Source organism: Fukomys damarensis, unplaced genomic scaffold (assembly GCF_012274545.1).
Source record: "Fukomys damarensis isolate Sample0158 unplaced genomic scaffold, DMR_v1.0_HiC HiC_scaffold_12, whole genome shotgun sequence".
Classification (NCBI taxonomy): Eukaryota; Metazoa; Chordata; class Mammalia; order Rodentia; family Bathyergidae; genus Fukomys; species Fukomys damarensis.
The window spans coordinates 55,279,163-55,306,259 of NW_022900924.1; the positions used below are offsets into that span (position 1 = coordinate 55,279,163).

Below are 27,097 nucleotides of genomic sequence, written 5' to 3' on the forward strand. Positions count from 1 at the left end.
TTTTTTTTTTTTTTGGTACTGGGGATCAAACTCGGGTCCTTGCGCTTGCAAGGCAGGCCACCGAACTGCTGAGCTAAGTCCCCAGCCCTATTTATTTCTTATTTTAAGATAGGATCTTGCGATATTGCTAAGCTGCCCAGGCTGGGCTCGGATTTGCAATCCTCCTGCCTCAGTCTCCTCTGTGGCTGGAATTACAGGCATGCACTGGCCACTCTGCTTGGCTACAATGCATTATTATTGCCTTGTCTCTCTTCTGCCAGTCAGAAGGTCTATATCCTCTGACCAGCACCTCCCTAGAGCACCACAGTCCCCTCACCCGCCCTCTTTCTGGCTCACTGCAGATTGCCTAGGTTCCCTGTAGAATTGGGATCAAGGATTTTCTCTTTCCGGTGGGAGGAGCTGTAGCCTTAGTGGGCAGAGTAAACCCTCCTTGCCCCTGTCCTCCCACGGCCTCCCCTAGGTGTCCAGGATGCAGACGCTGTCCTAGGAATCACCGGTTCCTGCCTGGGGTGGGGGAAACCCTGAATCTGGAGGACAGGGCTGGGTGCTCAGGGATAGGGAAGAGCTACGAGGCAACGCTGGGTCCTCTGTGCAGTCCCCGGCCCTTCCGGTTTGCACAGGGATCTGACCCCGCAGCTGGCTCCTCGGCAGGTCTCCGCCATACTAGCCACTTGGTGCACAAGCGGGCCACAGCAGCGTGGCTCTGCAAAGCCGGAAGTGACTGCCGTGGGCCGGAAGGCAGCGTGGGTTTCTGGTGCGCCTGCGTGGACTCATTGCCTCGGCCTGGCCCTCCGCGCCCCCTCATGTTTGCTCCTCAGAGTGAACGTGGTCCTGCACAACTCTGCAGCCTGGGCCTGGGCGCCGCCTCCCTGCAGCTCTGTGGACCAGGAAGGCACCCTGGGCAGCCGGCGTGCTCGCTTCCCCAGGCTGCCTTCCAGACCATGGCTGCTGGCCTTGAGGGCCACACACCAACCTATGGCCTCTGCCCCACCCAGCACCGGACTCCTGCCACGCCACCGGGTGTCAACTCGCTGTGGCAACCTGCTCTAGGGAGGCATGGCCCATTGGTTGCCCAGCAACTCCAGAAGAGCCTGACTAACCCACAACTTCTACAGTGAGGTCTGGCACTGGTGATGTGTGCTTGTAATCCCAGCTAGTTAAGCCAGGAGGATCACAAGTTTAAGTTCACCCTGGGCAACTTACAGAGATTTTGTCTCCAAATGAAAAATAAAAAGGGCTGGGTAAAGGTCAGTGGTAGAAAAGTGCTTGCTTGGCATGTGCAAGGCCCTTGTTTCTATCTCCAGTACCCCACACACCCCCAAAAGTCTGAACTCCCTTCCAGTTTGTTCTTTGGGTACTCACCCTCAGCCCTGGTGTAGGAATGGGAAGACAGAAAGTACCCACAAGGAAACAAAATATAAAGAACCACAAGGAAATTGAGAAGTAAAAATATGTAAGCATTAGGAAACTTGAAGGTTGCTAGAGATTGCCAATATAAAAACAGAGAAGCCAGATGTGGTGGCGCACGCCTGTAATCCCAGCACTCAGGAGGCTGAGGCGGGAGGATCACTGTGAATTCAAGACCAGCCTGGACTGTGTAGTGAGTTCCAGGTCAGTCTCACTACATAGTGAGACCCTGTCTCAAAAATAAAGGAAGAGAGAGAGAGAGAGAGAGAGAGAGAGAGAGAGAGAGAGAGAGAGAGAGAGAGAGAGTGAGAGAGAGAGAGAAGGGACTATTTATTTATAAAACATCCATAAATGCCTCAAGAATCTGAGAAACAATACTGAGAGGTCTAATGTCTGCATCATCAGAGTCCTAAGAGAGAAGAGATGATGCAGGCAAAAATATTTGAAGACATAATGGCCAAAAAGTCTGAAATTTGGCAAAAGACATTAACCAACCAGTTAAAGAGGATAAACAAGCTCCAAAGAAATAAATGCCCAGGCACTCCATAACTGATCTAAGAAAACAAAATACACTGGGCTAGGGGTTTAGCTCATTGGCACAGTGCCTGCCTAGCAAGTGCAAGGTCCTGAGTTCATTCCTCAGTATCAGGAAAAAAAAAAAGAAAGAAAAGAAAAGAAAAAGGATGCATCACCTGTAGGAGAATCAAATTTCTTATCAGAAACCATAAGTGTCAGGATAACATGATGTGGCATTTCAAAGTGGTGAAGGAAAAGAATGGCAGACCCAGAGTTTCATAACCAGCAAACATAGCCTCTCCCTCCGCCACGTCCTCAGAGAAGAGAAAGAGAATATGTTGGCACGCGGATAATTACTAAGGGGAGTCTTAGGCAGGGGGAGATGGAATCAGAGGGAAACCTGAGCAGCAGGGAGGAAGAGCAGCACAGTAGTAAATATCAGGGTAAGGATAATGGGCTAGTTCCATCTCTGCAGTCCTTTAGAATAAGACTAGAAGCCATAAATGTACCACCGTTGACAGACTACACAAGACGACGCAAAAGTGATGTACGGGGACCTAGGTGGGGGAAGGTTTCTACCTCTCACTCCAAGTGATGAGGTAATTGTTTCTAAATTGACTGTGAAAAGGTAAACGTGTCTCTTGTGGTTCCCAGGGCAGCCATAAAAACGAGAAAAGAACTTGGTAAAGAGAGATAGTGAGAATATGTCAAGTACTATTACAATGCAACAGTTAAAAAAATTAGCTCAGTTAAAAATAGGTAAATGAGGCAAATAGATATTCTTGCCAAGAAGATATACGAATGCCCAATAACAGATGCTAAACATCATTAGTCATTAGGAAAATGCAAATCAAAACAGTGAGACTCTACTTCGCGCCCACTGAGATGGCCACGATAAAAAGACAGATAATAAAAAGTGTTGACAAAGAGGCAGGGAAGGTGGAACCCCCAGTCACTGGTGATGAGGTTCTAAAGTGATGTACCTGCTTTGGGAAGCAGTGGGCAGGTCCTGAAACACGTAAACACAGAGCTACCACAAACCCGTAGTTCTACCTCTGTATTTACCCGCAAGAAATGAAAACAAATGTCCACACCAAACCTTCTGCACCCTCACACCTTTATCAAAAAATCTCCTTAGGGAAAAGAGTTTTAAGGGAAACAAAGAGCAGCCCCAAGTATCAGAAGTGAAAGCAAAGAGCGGAATAAATTGGGGTCGGAGCTGTCTACTTGGCAGACTCACACTATGGACTTCCGGTGTTCGGAGCACAAACGAGCTGGCTTTCCTGCTCACACGGACGAACCATTTACAGATAGCACACTCCCAAGTCAGAGCGCAAAGCATTTGGCCTCTGAAAGTCGAGGACATTCTCCAGCCCTATTATTTACCAATGGGTCCTTGATATATTTGTGCGAACCGGGGAATGGATTTAGCTAGACTTCCATGCTGCAGATGGGAGGAGCTAGGCTGGAAACAGAAAGGCAGCTTGGTGGAGTAAACACTGAGATGCACTTTGGTGTCCTGATAACTTCGTGAAAAAAATTTGAGGAGATAATTCTCACCATGTAACCCAGAGGCCTTGAACTCATAAATCATTCCTGCTTCAGCCTCTTGAGTGCTGGAATGACAGGCATGTGCTACCATGCACCACTCTGATAGTTTTTTATTTTTGCTCAGAGCGAGTAATCACTTAAAATGCACAGTAAATATGGAGTGGGAAAATAAAAGGAATAGAGAAAGCTCCTCGAGTGGCCTGAGAATAAAGCAATCCAGATCTCACTCAGGAAGCGTTTATGCGAAGCCTTCCAGGCACAGTGCCAGGAATCAGGGATGGAGGGAGACAGATTTTGTTTTCCCTGAGGACCAGAAGCAAGTCCCTGGCAAGTGCTCTACCCGAGAGCCATATCCCCAGCTCAACATAACATTTTTCTGAGCCTTCCGTGATTCTATGGGTGAAATTGAGAGTAGAGAAAGGTCTTAGCTACCTCCTTGAGGCTGGGACACAATTCCCGACCCCACAGTTTAAAGGAGGAAAGATTTATTTGGCTCACAGTTTGCAGAGGATTCAGTTCACAGTCAGCTGGCTCCAAGAAGCAGGCAGAGGGCCCTGGTGGAGGAGAAGCAGCCCATGACATGGCAGACAGGAAGGAGAGGGATCAAGGGAGGAGGAGGGAGAGAGACCATGGCCCCAGTGACCCAGCTCTTCTCACCCGGCCCCCCCGCCCCGGTCACATTTAGTATAAACTCATCCGTGGACTAATCCGTGGTTAAGCACCGTATCACGCCCCATGATCCAATCCACCTGTGAGGCTTTGGGGTGGGCATGTAGATAGAAACCATAACAGGACAATGGTCTGTTTCTAGGACCTCGCTGAAATGTGTTGGCCAAGACAGGCCCGAGTCTACCGTCCTCAAGCAAGTGGAGGCAGCAGCTTGTGAGGGTTCACACTTCGGGGACTGTCCTGGGGCCCACTGTGGGTGGGAGGTGTCTTTGGGGTTCCGGGCCACCTTTACCTACGTTACCTGGTGGTGGCTGGTGTGGAAGGGGTGGGGAGGCTGCGGAGGAGAGGGGGCCGGAGGTCATGGAGACTTTCCTGAGCCGAGCAAGGACTTGGGGCAGCGTGGCTGGCAGGAGAGCTGAGGCTCTGGACAGGCCAGCACTGAGGCAAGGACAGAGCCGACCGTGACTGAGGGGCCCACGTGTCCGAGGAGAGAAGAAATCTCTGTGAGCCCTGTCAGCCATAATGTTCCTGTTAAAACTTTTTGGCCAGGCATGGCGGCACACGTCTGTGATCCCAGCACTCAGGAGGCTGAGGCAGGAGGATCACTGTGAGTTTGAGACCAGCCTGGTGACATAGTGAGACCCTGTCTCAAAAAGCCCACGAAAATGAAAGGCAGCCACAACTGTTCACCCGTGTGTGAGACAAGTGTGGGAAGCTGACCCGTGTCTGCTTTTCTAATCAGGTGACTGCACGCTTCCAGCATGGGGCACAAGGTGGTGGTGTTCGACATCTCTGTCGTCAGAGCCCTGTGGGAAACGCGAGTCAAGAAGCACAAAGCCCGGCAGAGGAGGGAGGCGCAGCGGCTGGAGCAGAGCGCCCTGGAAAAGTAGGTGGCGCCCGGCCGGAGGAAGGGGAAGTGAGGCAATGTGAGGTCGGGTCAGGTCCAGGTCAGGTCCCCGTGCTCTTCCCCGGCTCGGCTCCTGGGATGGAGACCTGGGTACCTGTGCCAGCCAGCGCTGCCAGGAGAAAAACCAAACACCAATCTGGCATGGTGGCACAGGCCTGTGATCCCAGCACTCGGGAGGCTGAGGCAGGAGGATGGCTTCGAGCTCGAGGCCAGCCTGGGCTACATAGCAAGACTGTCTCAAAACAAAAACAGAAAGTCAGGGCTTGGGATGTAGCTCAGCGGCACCATCCCCGCCTGGCAAGCACAAGGTCCCAAGTTTGATCCCCTGTTCCAAAAAAACAAAACAAAGCAACAAACCCCAAAAGACCAAACAAAAACCCCTCAAATGAATGTGTAGATATAAATATAAAGGTGGAATTGTATGTAAATATATTTGGAATATATGTTTCTGCTCCCTTCAATTTAACAGCATGAAACCCCAGCAGTAACTAGGTAGTGATTTCTTTAGCGCAAAAAGTCCAATTAAGAAGGTTACATTTGCACATGAACCTGGAAGCCAGCCGAGGAGAGTAACCATGGCTCCCTGCCCGTCCTAGGATAAAGCAGGAGTGGAACTTCGTGGCGGAGTGCCGGAGGAAGGGCATCCCCCAGGCCCAGTACTGCAAGAATGGCTTGGTGGACAATGGCGCCAGGCTTCTGGACAGGATAGAGCAGGGCTCCCTCGCCAGACGGAGCTTGTGTGCCAAGGACGGGGCTCGACGCAGCAGCCGGTTCGTGTTTGAGCTCTGTGGGGAGCACTGGAAGGTGAGTCCAGCGTCCCTTTCCCTCTGCATCAGAACAGCTCATTGCTGAATGCCTGGGCCTTTGGAGATGCCCCGCTCGTCCTGGGCCTCAGAGGGCCCCGGGTTCCTGCATACCCTGCCTGCAGCTTCCTGTCCTGTGGTGCTGAGGCCAGAGGAGAGGCCCCTAGTTCTTTCCCCCGGGTCTATAGGTGGTGTCCTGGCTGCGCTCCCTGACCCAGGCTGGGGCTCCATCTGCTCATCCGGGAAGTTGCCAGGGGCACAGGAACTGGTACTGGCCTGTCTCGGCTGAGCAGGATGCTCTGAGGGCTCCGTGAAGCCACAGCGGGTGAGCACTTCCTGAATACATGGTTCTCCAAAACCAAGCGCCCTCAGTGTTATCTTGAACATCTGCTAAAGGCCCAATCGTGAAAGGCTGGGTCACTGTCTGTGGTGGCAGCACCTTTAAGAGGTGGAGCCTAGTGGAGGAAGTGAGGTCGTGGGGGTGGCCTGGAGGTCTAGGGGACCCGGCCCGGCCCTTCTCCGGTCTGCCTGCTTCCTGGCCACCGTGTGGGGAGCGGCTGTGCTGCCTCACAGGGCCAGACGACCATGGCTCTGCGAGTGTGAGACGAAATAACCCTTTCAACCTGTAAGTTGTTTGCCTGAGGTGTTTTGCCACAGTAACAGAAAGCGGACTAACATACTGAATGTTCATCATTCATCTCCGGATCGTTCCTGCCTGACCCTGGCTGTTCCTGAGGGACCCCAAGGACTCGCTAACCCCATCCAGTGTGGAGCCCCAGCCCCCACTGGCACAGGCACAGGTGGGAGGCCTCTTCCTCCAGCCCTGCCTTCAGCTGTGGGTGCACTTGGCTCCTCCACTAAGTCTCAGGAGCTTCCGGGGAAGCCCGGGCTGTGTCTCTCTCCCTGCTGGAGATGGAGTTGCACTGGGGGAAGCTGTGTTGGCTTTGAGCACCTACCAACAGTTCCTTTGTCTTTGCCTGTCTGCAGTGTTCACGCCTCTAAATGGTTTGCTCACAGCCTGCTTTTTTTTTGGTACCAGGGATCGAACTCGGGGCCTTGTGCTTGTGATGCAGGCGCCAGAACCACTGAGCTAGATCCGGGGCCCTGCCTGCTGTTTTAAAGACCTTTTGGAGAGAAGCAGAAGTACATGTGATGTTCAGTCTGCCGTTTTACCTAATTCCTTTGATTTTTGTATAGCACGATATCCTATGTGGGGGCCCAGCCGTCACAACACGAACGTACCTGAGTTGGGGAGTGAGGATTGAGAAAGGACAGCACACTCAACAGTGTGGAGACAAGAGGTCTGATTTATTTCACAGAAACAGCTCCTTTTAAAGGCACCCAACAGGAAGCACCAAGCAACTATTAGGGAGAAGATCAGATCTTTGGCTCTCTGAGTTCCTCCCATCACAAGGTCAAAGAACAAACGAATTTAACAAAGTCCTTGAGCCGGGCGTGGCGGTGCACACCTGTCATCCCATAAACCCAGCCTGTATTACACAGTGAGTTCCAGGTCAATCTCATCTGTTTAGCTGAGACCCTTGTCTCAGAAAAGCCAAACAGATAGAGTCATAGATTGTGTCAATGCCTCAATGGTAGAAGAGGTTACTTTTCCAATGTCAAATGCCAGCGGGCGATGGCCGGCTCCTACAATCCTACTTCTTCCCCCACGTCAGTGGAAATAGTTTTGGACGTAGTTTTAGGAGCTGCTGTCATCTGCCTAGCATGCTATACTGAAAGGAAAGAAGTTATTGGTGGGGCCCGGGTAGTGGAAGCATCTGCGTGGGAGGAGCCGGTGGCCAGCTCCTGCGCACTCCTGCGGGTGCTCCCTTCCGGTCAGGAGAGCTGGTGGTGGCTTGCGGGTCCTAACCTGCAGTTGGCGGAGAAGCAGGGCCACAGGGCTCTGAGCTCAGAGAGGCCCTGCTTGGCTTACTGCATGGCTGTTAGAGTACTGGAATTTTATTTATTTATTTTTTTTTGTACCAGGATCAAACTCCATCCTTGTGCTTGCGAAGCAGGCGGCAGAACCACTGAGCTAAATCCCTGGCCCACAGTATTGGAATTTTAAGCAAGGGGCCCAATTTTCTTATCTTTTCTTTTTTTTCTCTTTAACCATAAAGAAGTTATTTTTTTAATCATCAAATTTCCTGCCAAGTAGAATTTTGTAGATTTGGACTTTCATCCATTGTTTTCTTTCTTTTTTTAATTTTTTACCAATTTTCATTTTGCAGTAGGTCCTGCGAAGTGCGCAGCCAGTCTTCAAGTGATTCACTTATGCATTTTGGTTTTGGATTTCCTCTTTCAAGTGGGCCTAAATCACGCTCCCTTCACCTGTCTCATGGCCCTGTTGAGTTCTAATCTTAACACTTGCCAGCAATGGTCAGGAAGCGTGTTAGATTACCTGGCACCAAAGCGGGACGGCACTGGACGTCCTGTCCCTCCTTCCCTAGGGCCCTCTGGGCCAGTTTATAGAGGAGCCACGGATGGGCAGAGTGCAGCTCGTTTAGTCTGGGGAGCGCGCCGGCAGCCCCCATCTTGGCCACCAACTCTTCGCGCACCAGTGCGGCCTGCGCTGTCAGATGAGGTCACAAGCAGGCATCCAGAAAGACTTTTTGGACTCAGCTGCCGCCTAAGAATAGCTCAGAGAGTGACCCGCGAGGGCGTGGGGAAGTGTCCTTCATGGTCCGTGTTTCACACTGTGTGGTCACGGGTGCAGGAGGGGCCCCTCAGACCCGGCTGAGGACTCTGTGGAGGGGTGGGGTCACCTGGATGAGCCTCCTGCAAAGCTCACTGCACCCCAGCAAACCCATGGAGTGGCTGTGGGGCAGCTGACGTCGCCAAGGTGGCTGTGATGGGTTTGGGGGCAGCTGTGGAAACAATAAATTACCGTGTGGGGGCATCGGCCTCTTCCCTCCTGTCTCAGTGTGGGGGCCTGAGGACGCGGGGCGCCCAGGAAGCGGTGCAGCCTGAGCCGGAGCCCAGCGCTCCCCAGCCCCACCCAGCCGTGCTCAGGAGATTCGATCTGAATGACACTGCGCGCTGGAAAGGGGGCGGACTGCATCGGTCAGAGCGGGACCATTGCAGGTGTCTCTGGCTTCTCCAGGGGCCGGCGCACTGCCAGCCACGTCTGGTGCTGTCGTGTTTGCTGTCCTGCTTTGGCTTTTTAAAATAAATGTGCGGTTCCCAGGAGCTGGCTGTGACTGCTGTCCCCTGTCCTGTTGCAGGAGCTCCCCGATTCGCTGAAGGAGCAGACACACCTGAAAGAATGGCACATAAGCAACACGCTGATTCAAGTCATTCCTACGTACATCGAGCTGTTTCAAGCAATGAGAATTCTGGATCTGCCAAAAAACCAAATCTTGCACCTTCCAGCTGAAATCGGTACGTTACTGAGCAGGAACCTGCAGGCAGTGACCCTGCAGATTCTGTGTTTCCTCCTGCAGTTGCCCTGGGATGTTGCTGGGCAGGGCTGTTCCCACGTTCCCGAGCGGCCTCTTCGCAGTGTCCCCTTTGGGCTTCTGTACCATGGTCTCACCTGCATAACTCAGCAATCCAGGCCTTTGCCAGTTGTGCAGAAGTCTTGTGAGTGAGGAGTGCTTTGTTTAGGAAACTTTTGCTTATTTCCTTGTAGTGTTAGAAATACAAACGTGCAATAATATTATTGTAAGCATAGAATAAATCTATTGTACGTATATATCAGTCTATGGATAAGTTTAGTGTAACTTACGATGTCTTTTGTTTGCTGTGTGTTTAGTCTGGGAGACTCAACCCAGGGCATTGTGTATTCTACACTGCTTGTACCTTCTCCTTCTTCTTCTTCATCCTCTTCCACCTTCCCTCCTCCCCTCCCCTCCCCTCCCCTCCGCTTCCTCTCCCTGTTCCCCTTCCCCTCCTCCTCCTCCTCCTTCTTTCTTTTGAGATGAGCTCTCACTATGTATGTATTTCAGGCTGCCCTTGAACTCACTAAGTAAGTAGGCCAGGCTGGCCTTTTGTGGTGATCCTCCTGCCTCAGCTTCCTGAATGTTGGGATTACAGGTGTGCATTATAACTTTTTGACTAATCAGAAGTTTATGATTCTTGGGCCGGGGATTTAGCTCAGCGGTTCGGTGGCCTGCCTTGCAAGCGCAAGGACCCAAGTTCAATCCCCGGTACCAAAAAAAAAAAAAGTTTACGATTCTCAATCATTTCATTGTTGATTTGTGTCATTTTAAGGTGAAGACTGCAGTGACCGTGGTTGCCTGTGTTTTGGTTTGCGAGGACCAAAGGTCTAGGGGGGCTGGTGAGCGGGGAGAGATCAGCGTAGCCCAGACCTGGGAGCTGCTGTGTGTCCTCGCCCAGTGTTGGGAAAGGTGAAAAGGACCCTAGAGTTTCCTGGAAAGTGTCATCTTTGCAGGGGTCACACAGATCAGAGCCAGCAGGTTCCATGGCATGGGCTGACTCAGCCACTGTCACTTAGCTGTTGACTTAAGGACTTCTTGACGGCCAGGGCCGGAAGCCAGCGCCGACTGTTTCCAAGCCGTTAGGGACAGGTTCACGGTGAATGCCAGTAACAGGGCGCAGTGTCTGAGGCCTGAGTTACCTGAGAAACCCTTCCAGGTGGACCTTGCACACCTGAGAAGCTGTGGTGGCTGAGCCCGCTCAGGGGTCCTTGTCATTTTGGCTTGGGAATCGCATGTCCCATGGGGGGGTGAGCCTGGCCACCTTCCCCCACCATATTTGCAGTTGTCTCAAATCTTTTTTTAGAGATTTTTTTCCGTTGAGTTTATTGGTACTTTTTAGGTACACAGTACCGTTCATTGGGATCTTGTGCCTTTACATGACAGGTCTTGGTTTTAATTTTTTTCCCGTTACCCCTGCCCTCCCTTCACTTCCTCCACCCTTCCTTATTTACAAAGACTTTGTTTCCATTTTTTTCCTTTTCTCATAGTTTTTCTTTTCCCTTCTTTCCTTTTCCCTACCCTTCCCACTTCCCCTGTACCTTTTTAGCCCTTTTCTTCCTATTTCATATTATCACTTGTGCAATTTGAATCTTATTTACACTTTTAGTTTTTCACACCAGAGAAACTATTCAGTATTTACTCATATGTGTCCTATTTATTTAATTTAAGACTGTGGCCTCAATATGCATCCATTTTCTTATAAATGCCTTTAGTTTCTCATTCTTTATGGCTGAGTAGTACTCCATTTTATAGAAAAGCCACATCTTTATTTAGTCTCCAATTGTTGGGCAATTGGGCTGTTTCTAAGTTTTAGCTATTAAAAACTGTGCTGCTATAAACATAGGTGCACATATATCACTTGTGGTATGATTCTTTTAATTCTTTTGAAAAGATACCCAGTTGTCTCAAATCTTGTGCCCCACATACCAAGTGTTTTTGTTTTTTTGGTACCTGGCATCAAACTTGGATCCCTGTGCTTGCAAAGCAGGAGCCGGAACCACTGAGCTAAATCCCGGCCCTTACCAAGTATTTTTATTTTAAAAATTATTTATTTATTGTTTTGTTTGTTTTATTTTTTATTTTTTAAATTAAAAATAATTTTTTTGGAGACAGTTTCTCACTGCGTAGCCCAGGCTGGCCCCAGACCCTCAGCGATCCTCCTGCCTCAGCCTCTTCAGGGCTGGGATTATAGGGGTGCACCAAGACGCCAGGCTGGTACCACGTATTTTTGTTATTCTCTTAACAGATCTTCCCCGACATTACCGCCAGCCGGATGACTGTTCTTTTCTTGAGGAATGCAGGGGGGAGAGAGAGGATGTGCTCGCACCTGGGGGAGGGCCCAGTATGATTTGGGGCACTCTGCTACTCTCTCCGCTCTTCCGTCTCCCTGTCTACAAAGCGGGAGTCGGAGTGTGCTTTATGTGTCCAGTAGTGGAGAGGCTCAGTCTCCCTAGGACCACATGGCTGCCTTTCGTGGCTCTGTCCTCCTCTGTGCACCCGGGCAAAGCTCATTTCCTTCTAGGTCCCTGTGGCACAGCTTGGAGGTCACAGGCTGTCTCCATCCCTGGCACCACGTCCTGTTTACCTCCCCTCGCAGGACCTGGGCGTGAGGCCAAGGGTACAACTCTTCCAGAGCAGGGCCCCGGGGCTGGAGCGTCCGTGAATGCGTCCCTGTGGCGTGGCTGCCTGTTCATCTCATCAGGAGCCCGGTCTTCTCTTTGGTCCTCTTCTGCAGGGTCCGTCTCCAGGCTGTCCCCAGCCCTCCCAGGCTGTCCTTCTGTTCCGGGCCTGGGGGTCACAGGGAATCACTGGCGTTCTGTCCACAGCCCGGGCTGTAGCTCGGTGCAGAGAAACACTGTGTGGCCGGAGTGACACAGTCCCTCCACCCCTGGCCTCGGGAGGTCTGGCTTCATTTCCAGGGTTTAACAAACGGTCTGACTGGCTGTGTGCTGGCCAACAAGGGCCATTGGCCTGGGCACCCTGGCACCACAAGAGGTGGGCTGGCTGTTCTGCTCCCTGAGCTGTGGTTCAGGGTGGATGGGTACAGGAAGAGTAAAGTGACATTGTTTTCTAATGAGCTCTTTCTTTCTTTCCTTTTTCGGTCGGTGCTGGGGTCAAACCCAGGGATTATTTGTGCACAATTTTTCCTCTGATAAGAGAAGAGCCGTGGCCTTGAAGCCGGCATGCAGCCAGTGCCCGGGGTTTGCTGGGAGCTCTGTGTAGTCACAGCCTTGCTGCCTGTGCCCGCTCCTTCCCTCTCCCGCCCTTGTCCCCAAAGCTGACTTTTCCTGGGTGTTTATTGCATGCCTGACCTCTGACAAAACTCTTTTCGACAGACTTTTCCTTTTCCCCGCATGAGACCCTGACGCCATGGGCACTTTAACCTGCCGGCAGATGAGGGCGTCTGGACAACGCAGGTTTACTAAGCTGTCTACACTCAGACGCTTGGGGTGGGGCCAGGGCCCGCCCATCAGACCCCGCGAGGACAGCTGTGTGTTCGAGGCAGCGTTTTAATTAAAGGCAACTCTCCGATAGGCAGTGCGCTGCCAGGCCCTGCTGAGCGCCGACCCCGGGTGGGGCTCCGGTCCCTGAGAACAGAGCCCCCCACTGCACCCTCGTTCTTGCTCACTGCTCCAAGCCCTCTCCTTGTCGCCTTCTGCAGGGACTGATGAAACGGTCACGTGTTCTGCTTGTATGATTGCGCTGAGATTTCCGTCCACGCCTTGTCTTTCTGGACAAAGATTGAGAACCTTGAAAATGAACTTTCAGATCTTTCATTTGTTTTACTTTCTCTCCCGTCCATCTGCACCTGTTCCCCTCCTTCCTCCCCTCACACTGCTGAGGGCCCTCCCCGGCAGAGCCCCTGTCCTGTCCTGCCTGCTGTGGCCTCAGGGCTGCCACCTGCCCCCACCCTCTCACAGCTGTTTGTGAAGTCTGTTGCCTGGCAGGCCTCCAGTCCTCCTCCGAGGGGCTCATCCAAATTAGCTTCCAGGCATGGTTCTCCGTAAGTGCATCTATTCAAGGCACATTCATCGAGCACCGACTGGGTGCAAACGAGAAAAAATATCGGAGTACCTGCTTTATGCCAGATACAATACTAGACAATAAGAAAATGACAAGCAGAACACATTCCCTGCCCCCACGTGGCCACGGTGGGAAATATGGCGTGACCAGAAAAATGCTGTGAATGTTTTCATCCCATCATTTTTGCCACTTCCTGCAGCAGCTCTGGAGTCCTCTTTCCTGAGGGTCTTTAGTTGCACTATCCTGGCTCCCTTGATGTCCTGAATGGATTCAAAACGTTGACCTTTCATGGTCACTGAGACTTTGCAGAGGAGCCAGAAGTCACGCTGCCAGAGCTGGTGAATCAGGAGGATGAGGACTCAGTGTCGTGTTTTCATGAGATGCCTTTCTGTTGGATGGTGCCCAGAAGCAGCAGTCACTGTGTCTTCGGTCACAGCTTGGAAAGACACACAAGAAAGAGGACTCCAGAGCTGCTGCAGGGAGCAGTGAGGACCGTGGGATGAGTGTCTGAAGTGGGGGGGAGGAGTTTCGGGGGAACTCAGGGCAATGTGTGTGCTTTACTGTAATGAATATTTATATTTAAACTTTCACCACGTGTGTCAGCTGCCCTCGCAGATTACATTAATCAAAGCGTTGCCAAGAAATCTGAAGAGAGGCCCATGGGGCACACGCTGTGGGAGAGCAGAGCGGGAAGCCGTGAGCCAGGAAGGGGCGGGAGGAGAGGGAGCATTAGGCAGGCAGGATCCTGGCGTCTGGGTGAGGGACTCAGGCCCTCAAGTCTCTGCTCCCACAGCTGAGGACAGCAGCGCGGTGGCGTCCACCCCATCCCGCAGACAGGGCTGTGAAGACCTGTGCTGATGTGAGGTAAAGATTTCACAGAGCACTTAAAAGAATGAATCGTGTTGTTTCCTGGGCTCCATGTCTGGTGGATGAAGCTTTTGGCCTAAATCTTTGAGAGAGAAAACCCAGCCCTTCTCGGATGAGTAGCATCAAGTTCTTTCCACCGACGGAGGAAGGAAAAGTAGTGAGTGGCCAGAATGACCATGGTCTGCGTGCAGATGTCCAGTTTCTTTGATCTGTGCATCGTTAAGATATTGTTGGTCTTCACGTCTCTCTCTAAACAATGTTCCTGTGTTGGATCGTCACGTAGTAGCCCACAGATATGTATACTTTTTTTTTCCAATGCTGGGGATTGAACTCAGGGCCTTGCTTGTGTGAGTCCAGGGATCTGCCCCTGAGCTGTTTCCATTTGGAGGTAGGTTCTTGCTAAACTGCCCAGGCTGGCCTCAAACTCGTGATCCTCCTGCCTCAGTCTTCTGAGTAACTAGGATTACAGGTGTACGTCCATGGCAGTGTGTGCAATCTTTGTGAGTCAGTTTAAAAAATAGAATAGCAAGTAGGGTACGGTGGTAAACACCTGTAGTTCCAGGACTGTGGGAGGCTGATGCAGGAGGATCAAAAGTTGGAGCCCAGCCTGGCCAACTTAGTGACTTGGTAAGACTCTGTCTCAAGCTGCACAAATGAAAAATAAAACTGAGGGCTGAGGATGCAGTGCAGTGTAAAAGCCCTGGGTTCAGTCCACAGTAACACACACACACACACACACACACACACACACACACACACACACACACAGAATAATAAGAATACAATGTTAGGCTTGAGATAGAATTTCTAAAGCTATGGCTTTTCCTTTGACCATCTTTATGCAGAAGCCGGGGCTGCCTTCAGTTCCTCTGCCTTCTCTCCGCACCCCTCCTGAGAGTCAGAGGAGGCATTTTGGGCACAAGGGTGTCCTGCTGTGTGGAGCCGTGGCCTCTGCCAAGCAGGGCCTGTGATTGTTTAACACATACATATTTATTTCATTAACAAGTTTTTCCTTGGGTACTTTGTGTTTCTGTCTTAAGTGTTAGGATCTAGTTATCAATTTTTATTTTATTTGTTTGTTTGTTTGTTTGTTTTTTGGTACCGGGGATTGAACTCGGGTCCTTGTGCTTGCGAGGCAGGCCACCAAGCCGCTGAGCTAAATCTCCGGCCCTAGTTGTCAATTTTTATATAAAACAGTGTACTGGAATTCCATAAGGATTGTGTTGACCCCAGAGGTCCGTTTGAGGACGGCTGTCCTCGTCAGTCCACGCTGGCAGCACACGGTGAAGATGTTTATCGTGCAGAGCAGTGACCCTCAGTTCTCATTCACGCCCTTCCCGTCTCCCATCCTCCTCTCCCCGCTCTTGGCTCCCTTCCCTTTTGCAAAAAAAAAAAAAAAATCTCTCTCTCATTGCCTGTTATCTGTCTTTTATTTCATTCTTTAATTTACTTATACTTTGGGATTCTCATATAAGAGAAACCATGCTATATTTAAGTTGTGTGTCTGATTTATTTCACTTAAATTTATGGTCTTGAGGTGCATCCATTTTCCTACCAGTGGCGCTGATTTATTCCACTTTATAGCAGAGTAGTGCTCCACTGTGTGTCAGTACCTCCTTTTCTTTTCTTTTTTTTTTTGGTACCAGGGATCGAACTTGGGTCGTTGTGCTTGCGAGGCAGGCGGCGGCACTGCTGAGCTAAATCCCTGGCCCTGTACCTCCTTTTCTTTATCCACTCATCTGTTGATGGACGTACAGGCTGCCTCCCAGTTTCGCTGTTGTGAGCTGTGCTGCTGTAAGCGTGGGTATTTATAGATCACTGTAGCGTGATGTCTTTAACTCTTTTGGGAAGATGCCAGTGGGGGGGATAACTGGGCTGAGTGGGATTTCTGCTTTTGGTGTTTCGAGGGCTCTTCATGCCGACTTCCCTAGTGGCTGTGCTGGCTGACACTCCCACCCCCAGGGCAGAAGGGTCCTTTCTCCCTGCAGTCTCACCAGCATGTGTTATTATTTGATTTCTTCATGATGGCCGTTCTTTCTGGGGTAAAACCAAATCTCGATGTTGTCTGAATTTGCTGTTCTCTGATGGCTGGAGATGGTGAACATGCTTTCATGCGAATACCATTTGCACATGTCCATCTGAGAAGTATCTGTTCATTTCGGTTGCCCATTTATTGTTTGGGCCTTTTGCTTTGCTGTGTCGGAAAGCTAGACACAAGTGGCACATTCACACCATCTCTGCCGACCCTGCTTTTCCTTATTGAAACGGAAGACAGAGTCTGTGGTGCACAGACTTGGAGAAGTGGAAGCCGTGGAAAGCATCTGTCCTGTGTGTAGGCAGCGGTCTCCCTGTTTATCTCGGCTCCCTCTCTCTGCTCCTCTGACCACAGTCATCCTCTGGGAGGTTCGCGCGGTGTTAGGTGGTGATTAGAGGGCTGTGGGTGCCATCTTGTAACGCGAGACCCAGCAAAGCTGATCAGCAGTGGCCTCGCCCCAATATGCACTCTTTGTGCTCTGTACTCTCTCATTTATAAAATGACAAGATATTTGTATATTGGGTGCTTATTCTGCAAAAGTAAACAGTAATTTCCTAATTTAAAATTAGTTTAAGAATGGTGTGTGGCAAGGTGTTTAGAGTATTCTATATATCTGTTCTTGAGTTGCTTTCTACTTTGGAAATGGGTGTGTGGATATGCAATCAAGAATCAGAACTAGGATACACTATTTTCCATTCAGTCCGGCTACTTCCTATTATTCCAAGTGTACTACTTCCTGTTATTCTGAGAGTACTACTTCCTGTTACTCCGCATGTACTGCTTCCTGTCTGTGGAAGCGACTTCTCCCATATTCTTGCCACGTCATAGTTAAGTTAATGGAGACACGAACCGAAGATACACAGTAAGTGGGCTCACTCTGTAAACAACCTGCTGGTTTGACTCACTGGCCGCGCACACACCCAGCTGACTCCTTAGTTTTGTGCCTGTTCCCGAAAGACCTTGAGGGCCCTGCCCAGTGGAAATGACCTCTTTTTGATGCCAGGTCGGCTGAAGAACCTGAAAGAGCTCAACGTGAGTTTCAACCACCTGACAAGCATCCCTGAGGCCCTGGGGGACTGCGTGGGGCTAGAGAGGCTGGACTGCTCTGGGAACCTGGAGCTCACGGAGCTCCCCTTTGAAGTAAGAAATCAGCACTTCTGGGATGTGATTTACGTTTCTTTATGATGTGGGATGGTCAGGAAATAGGGCAAGATGTTTGAAAGGATGAAATCCATCAGTTTTCCTGACATTTCGGTCACCCCATACCTGCTGTCATAAAGTCTAAAAATGTTATTATGCTAGACTCTGCATTTAAACTTAGAACTCCTATCAAATCCAATCCTGTCAAAGGAAGACCAGGCAAAATATCCTATTTTCACACAAGACTTCGAAATTTAATGTATGATGCCTGTTGTGTATAATACAGGCCCCAACTTATTTATCTGCCGTGGTGGAGCCGGCTTTACTCTATAAATAGAGGGGGTGAGAATTTTTTTTTTCATACACTCAAAGTAGAACTTGTAGATGACTGAAATTGTCCTACAGATGAGATTTAAGACGTGCATTAATTTACAAAATATTCATTAGTTTCTCTTGGACTCTGTTCATGAACAAGTGATTTTAAGTCATTTTCTAGTCAAACACAGCAGAGGAAAGTGGTTTTTGTTGCCTGGTAAAACTCAGTGAGCTTTTGCTGAGTGGACATGAGGACCCTGCTAACCCTGCAGGGGAATGGGGTGAGCACAGTTCTCCCGCTGATGCTCTTGTCACTGGCTCCATGTTTCCTGGCTGTGTTGAAAATGTATTTTGAGAAGCAGCCTGAGTTTGATTTATGGACTCTTCAAATAAGTCAGTGATATGCAGCTTCTCCTGTGTTTCAGAGTAACTGCCAAACTGAGACAGCCAAACCTACAGATGCTTTTCTTACTTTCCTCTTGATAGATTTGCATGAAAACAAAATATATTTCCTCTTGCATTTCAGTTAACATATTTAAAGCATCATACATATAAAACATAACAGTAGAGATTTGTGAGTGTTTGCCATGTCATTTTACCAACCCAAGTGTGGGTTCCCTTAAGATTTGTCAGGCTTATTGTGGTGATGCACGCCTGTCATCCCAGCACTCGGGAGGCTGAGGCAGGACTGTGAGTTCAAGACCAGCCTGGGCTACATATTGAGTTCAAGATCAGCCTGAACTGTATAGTGAGATCCTGTTCGAAAAAATAAAAACAAACAAAAAGGATTTGTCAGCCTGATTAATACATTCTTCTCCAAGTCAATCCACCCTTTAGGATTTGTACTTCCTGTGACTTCTCACATGCCGTTCCCCACCCTGGGTTTCCTCTCATACCCTCCTCCCTTTCTTTTTCTTTCTTCCTTTGAGACATGGTCTCGCTTTGTAGTTCAGTTTGGCCTTGCACTCACTGTGTAGCTGGCCTAGAACTGTCAGCGATCCTCCTGCCTCAGCCTTACGAGTGCTGGGATCACAGGTGTGCACCACCACTCCTGGCCTGTGACGTCTTTTCTGACCCCTGATCACCCCTCTGTGATGCCGGGTGGATGTTACCAGACACAGCTCACATAGTTCTTACTCCATAGCATGGCACTGCTCCTCTGGGAAAGGACAGGCTCCTTGAGCCAGGAGTGTCTTAGTGTCCTGCGCTTGCTCCCGGCGACAAGGCTCCGTTTGTTGTTTCACACACATTCAGAGATGCCTTTGAGGGGAAGAAGCGTCCTTCTACAAAGTATTCATCAAACTCTATTCCCTCTCTTCTGAGGGTGACCAGGGTATTTTATGATTCCTTTTCAGTTAAGTAACTTGAAGCGAGTTACATTCCTAGACATCTCAGCCAACAAGTTTGCCAGCGTCCCGATCTGCGTCCTGCGCATGCCCAGTCTGCAGTGGCTGGATATCAGCAGCAACAGCCTGAGCGACCTCCCGCAGGACATAGACAGGTGCGAGGGCAGCTCTGTGCACGCTCCGCGCATGCGTCACCCGCGCCGAGGCTTGCAAAGCGACTAATTGCCCGGAGTTTAAGTTTTCTGCGAAATTATAGAATAAGGCCATTTGCAATCTGTGTCACCATATCGTGTGTTTCTGTGCTTGGACTTCATCCTCGTTGCCTCGGGCCCTTCAGTTTGCTTCAGTCTTTCCTGAAATGCCACAATCAACTGCCCTTTGCCCCAGGAGTAAAGAGCTGTGCGTAGACCAGAAGCGCTCTGGGTTTAGAATGTCGGTGAGGACGTTTTTTATTAGTTTCATTTTTTATCAGGCATAATCTTTCAAACAGAATCGACATGCTTAGTTATGTTTTTAAATTATACCCTTGTAGCTATTGCATGTTTATTTATTTATTTATTGTACCGGGGATCGAACTGGGGACCTGGGGCTTGCGAGGCAGGTGGCAGAACCACAGAGCTAAATCCCTGGCCTTAAATGCACCACTACAATGAATTAGTTAATTCATTTAAAATAATGACTACGTGGAAACATGTATGATTGATTCATTCATTCACCAGTATTATGAACTCTTGTCTGGCGGCCTGGGAAGCGGGCTGGGTTTAAAACAGCGGATGAGACATAGTGTGGCCCCCCAAAATCTCCAACCTTACTTATAAAGAAGCACAGGTAACTCTGGGGACACGGCCAGCAGTGCTGCAGGCCTGACTTCTGGCTCTGAACGTAGGTTGTGCCCCGGGGTTGCCTAGGTTCAGCAGACTAAGCTGGAATCGTTTGAGTTGGAAACCCGAGAGGAATTTCGTGAGAGATTTGCGGCGTTAGTCAGGATTCTGCTCAGGACTGAAGGAAGGGTCTGCACAGAGGGTCACGGGTTCCCCTTCTGAGATAGGGATCAGAAGAGAAGGCCCTGGAGCACATTCGGCCCATTCCCTTCTCACCCTGCGGCTTTAGTCCAGTGTTAATGTAGGAGAATAAGCCGGGAGGCGAGGAGCTGTGCTGTGAGGCTGCATGACCTTTGTATTCTTACACTAATCCGGGCACGACTGCCTCCCTGTGCCCACATAGCCCGGAAATGCAGGGGATGTGGACAGGAGGGATTTACTGACCCCCATCCAGTGCGGCCTGTTGTACACTGCACAACCAACTCACCCCGCTGCTCTGCCTGTGTCTTTAACCAGCAATTAAGTCTGTGCCAACTTAAAAAATATGATGTCACTTGGCACGATTTTCTTTATTATTTAAAAAGTGTCCGGGCATGGTGGCGCATGCCTGTCATCCCAGCACATGGGAGGCTGAGGCAGGAGGATTGCTGGGAGTTCAAGACCAGACTGGGCTGAGTTCCAGGTCAGTCTCTACACAGTGAGACCCTGTCTCAAAAAAAAAAACGACAAACAAAACAAAACAGACAAACAAACAAAAAAGTGAAGCAAGTTTGTTCTTTTTTTCTTAATTTCTTTCTATTTTTTTGAGACAGGTTCTTGCTAAGTAGTCCAGGTTGGTCTTGAACTCACTATGTAGCCCAGGCTGGTCTCGAACTTGAGGTGGTCCTCCTGCCTCAGCCTCCCGAGTGCTGGGATGACAGGTGTGCGCCACCACACCCAGCTACCCAGGCTGCAGAAATGCACTGAACCGAGAAGGGCTGTATTTGTTATTCACTCTGAAGCCAAGTGTTCTCTTCTGGCCCCTCTCCTTCTCCCTTAGGCTGGAAGAGCTCCAGAGTTTCCTCCTGTATAAAAACAAGCTGACTTACCTTCCTCAGGCCTTGCTCAACCTCAAGAAGCTCACCTTGCTGGTGGTCAGCGGTGACCATTTGGTGGAGTTCCCAAGTGCCCTCTGCGATGAGTCCTCACCTTTAAAGTGAGTGGGCTGAGGGCTGGTAGAGCTTCCTCACCAGGTAGGGCTGTGGGCCCTGGGTCTGGGCCGCTGTCTCTGAACCACGTGGTTCTCACACTCCGAGAACCCGTGCCCAGACCACTTCTCGGGGGACTTCGAAGCTGTTGGCAGATGGCGCAGGAAGGCCGAGCTGGAGAGGGTTTCTGGACAAACGCGGCTTGGTGTGGGGATGGAAGCTGGGCCCCTGATCTGCGGTTTGCACCCACGGCGGGAGCGACCGCTGTCAAGGAACCTTCCCCGCCTGCCTTGTCCTTTCGGTGGCCTCCAGTGAACCCGTGAGCCATCCAGGGCCAAGAAGAACCATCTGTGATACACAGATACCACGGGGGCCGGAAGCGGAGTAGTCCGCCTTCCCCTGAAGAGCAGCAGAGACGCCCTAGCTTCATTCTCCCCTAAAACTCCCCACAGCAGCGGACAGCCAACGTGTGTGGCTCTGGGTCTCCGTCCTCGCTACCCTGAGACCCTTTTGGTCTGACCCTAGCAGCGTGGAGCGTCCCGTGCACCCCCAGTGTCTGTCCAGGGGTGCCGTGCTGGGACCCCAGGTGCTGACTGACAGCACTTTGGGGTCTTCACTGCGAATCCCACTGCACGGGTTGGTGAATGCTCACCATCAGCAGAGTTAAGCCTTCCCAGCTCCCTGTCCTCGCAGTAAGATATGTGGCAGGGCCGGGGATGTAGCTCAGTGGTGCTGTCACCTGCCTCGCAAGGGCAAGGTCCCGAGTTCAATTCCCGGTACCAAAAAGAAAAAAAAAGTAAGATATGTGGCAGGGGTGGGAAGGAGGAGGAGAGGGAAGAGGAGGAGGAGAGAGGAAGAGGAAAAGAGGGGGCAAAATATATTCTTCAAGGCTGCTCCTGGTGACCTGCTTCTTCCAACTAGGCTCAGCCTCCTAAAATTTCCTCTGCCTCCTAGCAGTGCCCCCTGCTGGGATCAAGCTTTGGCCACACCAGCCTTTGGGAGATGTTCCAGACCCAAACTATGACACGTTCTGTCTTTCTAAGAGGAAAGACCATAAAGGTGTGATTTCTTCCAAACATTATACTTAAGTGTAATATAATTGTAGCCATGACTCCAGTGGAACTTCTTTCTTGGAGCTTGCAAAACTGATTTGAATGTATTTCTAAAGCCAAGTGTGATGGTGCACACCTATAATTTCAGCGTTCTGGGAGGCTGAGGCAGGAGAATCTCAAGTTCAAGTCCAGCCTAAGAAACTTAGTGACTTACCAAGACCCTGTCTCAAAATTAAAGAAAAAAAAAAAAAAACCAAAAAAAAAAAAAAACCAAAAAAAAAAAAAAAGAAAAAAGAATGGGGATGTAGCTCAGTGCAAAGACTCCAAGTTCAACCCCATACTGCCAAGACAAAACAAATCAATGTACATCTGTAAAGGAGAAAGTGAAGGCCACGATAATTTTGAAAAATGATAGTTATATGGCAAGAATCACACTGTGGAGCAATCCACTCTCTTGTCCCCTTTCTGTCTCTCTTAGACAGAAGCTGTTTTTCTCTCAAATTTTTCCTACTCTTAAAAAAAAAAAGATTTACGCTGTGTTTCAAAGGCGTAGCTATCACGATGCTTGCAGTGATTCATAGATAAATTATTAGGAAAACAAACAGGTCTTCCTAGAGTGGGAGACACTGGAGACTGAGGAGCAGGAGACCCAAGGAGCCAGTGCAGGAGGAGGAGCCCGAGGCGACCCCAGGTGCCCGGATGGAAGCGCACAGCGAGGCCGGAGAGGAGGGCAGAAGTTCGTGTTGACTTTGTGTCTGCACCTTGGACCGGGTGGCCCAGCCCTGCTCTCCCCTCGACACAACACTGTGTGATCATGGCGGTAAAAGACACTGCGCGAGTCCCCTCACAGCCCTCCTCCCATCGCTCCGGCCTCTTTCTGCGGCAGCTCTGGAGTCCTCTTCCCCGAGGGTCTTTACAACATGTGATCAAAAATACGGTGACTACTGCCGCCGCCGAGCGCCGTCCGACAGAAAGGCAGCTCGTAAAGACGTCACCGTGTCCTCTTCCACCTCATTCACTGACCTGACACCGCGTGACTCTGGCTCTTCCCAAAGTCAAATGACTGCGAAGGGGAAACACTTTGAATCCAGCCAGGACAGCGCAACTGCAGACCCTCAGGAAAGAGGACTCCAGAGCTGCTGCAGGAAGTGGGGAGGACCATGGGAGGAGCGCGTTGGAAGAGAGGGGAGGAGTTTTAGGAGGGTTAACGACAATGTGTCTTTCACTGTCATGCGCTAAAAAGTTTAAACATCATCACATCTGCATCCCACCTCACTCATATATTCTTTATAGAGCTGTATGAATGTTTATATAAATATATATTTACATCTCACTGCTTATGAACCAGTGAGAACATACTAGCCCTTTGAGATAGTCGGGCCTATAATTACATACGAGATTTCCAATTTTTGAACTGAACTAATTATTTCATCTTTCACATCCAAACATCTTTACCCACGAACACAGAAGATCAAATGCCATTTTGGTTTCTTTTAGCTCCTTTTTTATAGTGGTAGTTTTTGTTGTTGTTTGTTTTTTGAGGTAGGTCTCGCTATGTAGCCCAGGCTGGCCTCAAACTCACAGTGATCCCCCTGCCTCACCCTCCCGGATCACAGGTGAGCACCGTCATGCCTGACAGTAGTAGTTCCTCTTTTACGAACTTCATTTCTGGGCCGTTCTCTGTGTCCTTTGATGTCAGTGACTGTCAGACTGTGTAGGGCACCATATGGAGCCAGAGTCTGGCAGAGAGGAAGCGTGGGTGTCCACTTCCAGTCCACTTCTCCAGTTGGCACCTGTGTCCCCCGTGGAGCTCTGGACCCCCTGACCCCCTGCTCCGGGTGGGCTCCTCCACTGCGCAGTGCCACTGTGAGGCTCGGACTGTGGGGTCGGCTTTCAGGGAGAAGAGAGACCCTGGGGTCCAGAACCCGAGGGCGGCCTGCGTGAGTGGTGTCTGCGGGTGCTGTGTGTGATGGGGCTGCGGTCCCCGTGCTTCCTGGCAGGTTTGTCAGCCTCATGGACAGCCCCATCGCCAAGACCGGGAGTGAGCAAGGTCAGGACAGCACGGAGAGTGAACAGGACCGCCGGCATCTCGATAAGGAATTTATGAAGGCCTACATCGAAGACCTCAAAGAAAGAGGTGGGTTGCTCCTACCTGAAATTAGTTAAAATGAACATGCAGAGTTCTACTCAGTCATGCGATGTGTCTACTGACATATGTCAAACGGCCAAAAGCCTCAGTGAGGAGGGCAGGCTACTTTGTAGACATTTACCTCCCCTGAACCCAAAAGATGAGAAATTTTCCTAGTGCACTGAATTCTCAGGACATCATCCTCTGTCTGACACAGAGGTAGAGAGATACACTCTTTGTTTGTTTTTGGAGACAGGGTCTTACTACGTAGCCCAAGCTGGCCTTAAACTCAAAGCCATCCTCCTGCCTCAGCCTCCTGAGTGCTGGGATCACAGGCGTGCAGCACCACACCCAGACAGCGTGTGTGTTGTGGTCGTGTCCCTCTTTTATCTCTTCCACCATCGGAGCCACGTCTGAGTCATGAGAGTCCGAGTGTATCAGGACTAAACAGATGTCGTTGGTCCCATGGGCCTGTGCCTCGTGTGGCCCAGGATGCTGAGGGCGGAAGCCCTGACTGTTCTCAGCCTGCAGCGAACACCAGGTCGGAGCATCTGAGGCTCCACATGCGGCTGTGACCAACTCAGGCGAGGCTGCACTGAGCCTGCAGGCCGGGGCCATCCGCGGACAAGCGTGGCTGTCGGCTTGGGAAGTCCCTTCAGGCTCAGGAACGGCCAGACTGGTCTTCGAACCCGTGCTCCCTGAGCCGACAAACCCCACCTCTGCTGCACACCCCAGTGCCCTTCAGCCTTTTCTGTCGGCCCGACTTGATGGCCGTCGGGTCCTACAGCTCCCAAAACCCCGAAGTCTGTGTGAGTGGCAGCATCAGCGCCTTTCCACCTTTAAACTCAGCTGCAAGGGGGTAGCAAACAGCACGTGCCATTCCCACCTCAGACCCCAGCAGCGGAGCGGTTGGCGCAGGCTGTGGCGCCGTCAGGTTGTGCAGTGAAGCGTCCGTGTGTGTTCACGTTGGTCTGTTGTTCTTGCAGAGGCCGTTCCCAGCTACACCACCAAGGTATCTTTCAGCCTGCAGCTTTGATGTCGCCCACCGGAGACCGCCCGACCTCGCTGCCCTCGTGCGCAGGCCGTGTCACTCAGGAATCGTGACGTCACGGCCGGGAACTTCCAGGCCCAGCGTGTGGCCCCCTCCCGTGATCCCCAGCTCCCAAGAGGCGGAGGCAGGAGGACTGATGTGAGTTTGAGGCCAGCCTGGACTACAGAGGGAGACTGTCTCGAAACACCAAAGGAAAAAACTTCAAAATGTTGTCTTCTGTGGGCTTGAGACGGATAGATTACACGGTAATATCAGTTACGTATTCTTGTTTCCAAAGAGTGCACATTTAACATGTTAATGTTTTACAGAATGCATTCTTTTTCAAAAATAAAACTTAACGACCAAATTCTGAGATATTTTCAGGCATGGAGGGCTGAGGGGCTATAGAAAGAGTGCTTCTAGCGGACTCTACAGAGGCGGGTTTTGTTGCTATGAAAGCGCTTTAATGTATTCTCTCTCTGACTGAAAACATCGTTCCTTGGGTTTGTGCAGACCGCTGTTTGCGGAGATTCTAAATTACGCTTTAAATTCTAGTCTGGCTCTCGGGAGAGGCTTCAGGTATAATCTGGGCCTGGCGCTGGGGCTGGGACTCCCTCAGGGTGAGCAGAGGCTGTGTCCTCAGGGCTGTGTTATCCACATTAGAGCGGGGGACACGAGCAGGCCACCCCCAATGAGCCCCCAGCAGAGCATCCTAGAGGTGCCGCAGGGCAGCGGGACGAAGGTGGGCCCATCACGGGGCTTGGACTCTTCCAGCGTAAGCGCGCGAGGTCTGTTTTTATACTGTTGTCCTGGGCCGAGAGAAACAGGAAGTGGCCTATTGTCTTGAGAAATGTGTGTCAGTAGCTCTGGGGATTAAGAAGGAAAATCCGCACGCTGTCACCTGCAAGGCCTGGCCCGGTGCCTTCCAGGGGACTTCACGCAGGGATGAAAGGCGGTAACTGTCAGGCCCGGGGCTTCCCAGCACGGCACCAGCCACTGCTGCCACCCAGCAGCCCACTCTGGAGTAGAATTTACTAAAACAGCTGCCACAGCGGGCAGCCAGGCGTGGCCGGTGCGAGCTTTCGGAAGTTTATCTGGGGTGGAAATGAAGGGTGATGTTTTTCGTGCTGGAAGAGCAAACCTGTCCTCGAGGCTGGCCTTTACAAGGGGTTCGAGGTGCTCTGTGGATGTGAACAGTCCGGGGCCCTCCAGATGTTTTATTTTCCACAACTGCAGAGTAAGCAGAGCGATGGAAGCCACACAGAAGGATGGGAAGACGAAGGAGCAGAAAAATGAGGACTCACTTTAAGTAAGCCTTAGACAATGGTGGTTTTCTTCTTAACGTTTAAAAAAGCAAATTCAGATTAATTAGTTGTACTACGTGGAGGATTTTGGGATCTTGTTTTTTTGTCAAAGTACACGTTAAATATAGCCAGAAGTACACCGCACCTGCCTCACAAGCACAAGGTCCTGAGTTCAATCCCTGGTACCAGGAAAAATAAAAAAAAAGACAAGACAAGAAAAAAATATATAGCCAAATGTAAACTATGTGTAAAACTGTGTACAAAGGCAGGAAATGGAAGCTTTCATGCAACTAGACTGCCCATAATTCTGCAAATGTCATTTCAATAAAACCAATCTTTTGTGTAAAATCCTTGTCTCGGTGTCACATAGCAACAAAGAAAAAAAAAACTGCATCAACATGTAACCATTTCCTGTTACTACTTCAAAAATAAGCATGCTATTTGAATGTGTATAGAGATGCCACTTAATTATTCACACAAATGTAGAGACGCAGAAGTCCCTGTGACACGCACCTCAGTACAAGTGACCCGTGGATGCGGAATCTCATTTGACACA

The 27,097-nt window shown here is 50.4% G+C and overlaps 1 protein-coding gene across 3 annotated transcripts in view; it reads left to right on the forward strand.

Moving 5' to 3' along the window:
- Lrrc2 (leucine rich repeat containing 2) overlaps nt 1–26,893 on the forward strand; it is a 32,845-nt gene extending 5,952 nt beyond the window's left edge. For 2 of the 3 annotated variants that reach the window (XM_010624368.2, XM_033762622.1), the window contains exons 2-9: nt 4,886–5,029; nt 5,647–5,854; nt 9,078–9,234; nt 17,222–17,358; nt 19,029–19,174; nt 20,880–21,035; nt 24,080–24,216; nt 25,194–26,893. In XM_010624368.2, coding sequence (XP_010622670.1) covers nt 4,905–5,029; nt 5,647–5,854; nt 9,078–9,234; nt 17,222–17,358; nt 19,029–19,174; nt 20,880–21,035; nt 24,080–24,216; nt 25,194–25,243 — 1,116 coding nt within the window. In that variant the 5' untranslated portion in view covers nt 4,886–4,904 and the 3' untranslated portion in view covers nt 25,244–26,893. The remainder of the gene's footprint in view (nt 1–4,885; nt 5,030–5,646; nt 5,855–9,077; nt 9,235–17,221; nt 17,359–19,028; nt 19,175–20,879; nt 21,036–24,079; nt 24,217–25,193) is intronic. The other variant, XM_010624367.3, reaches the window with a different exon arrangement.
- The last annotated feature ends 204 nt before the right edge of the window (nt 26,894–27,097 follow it).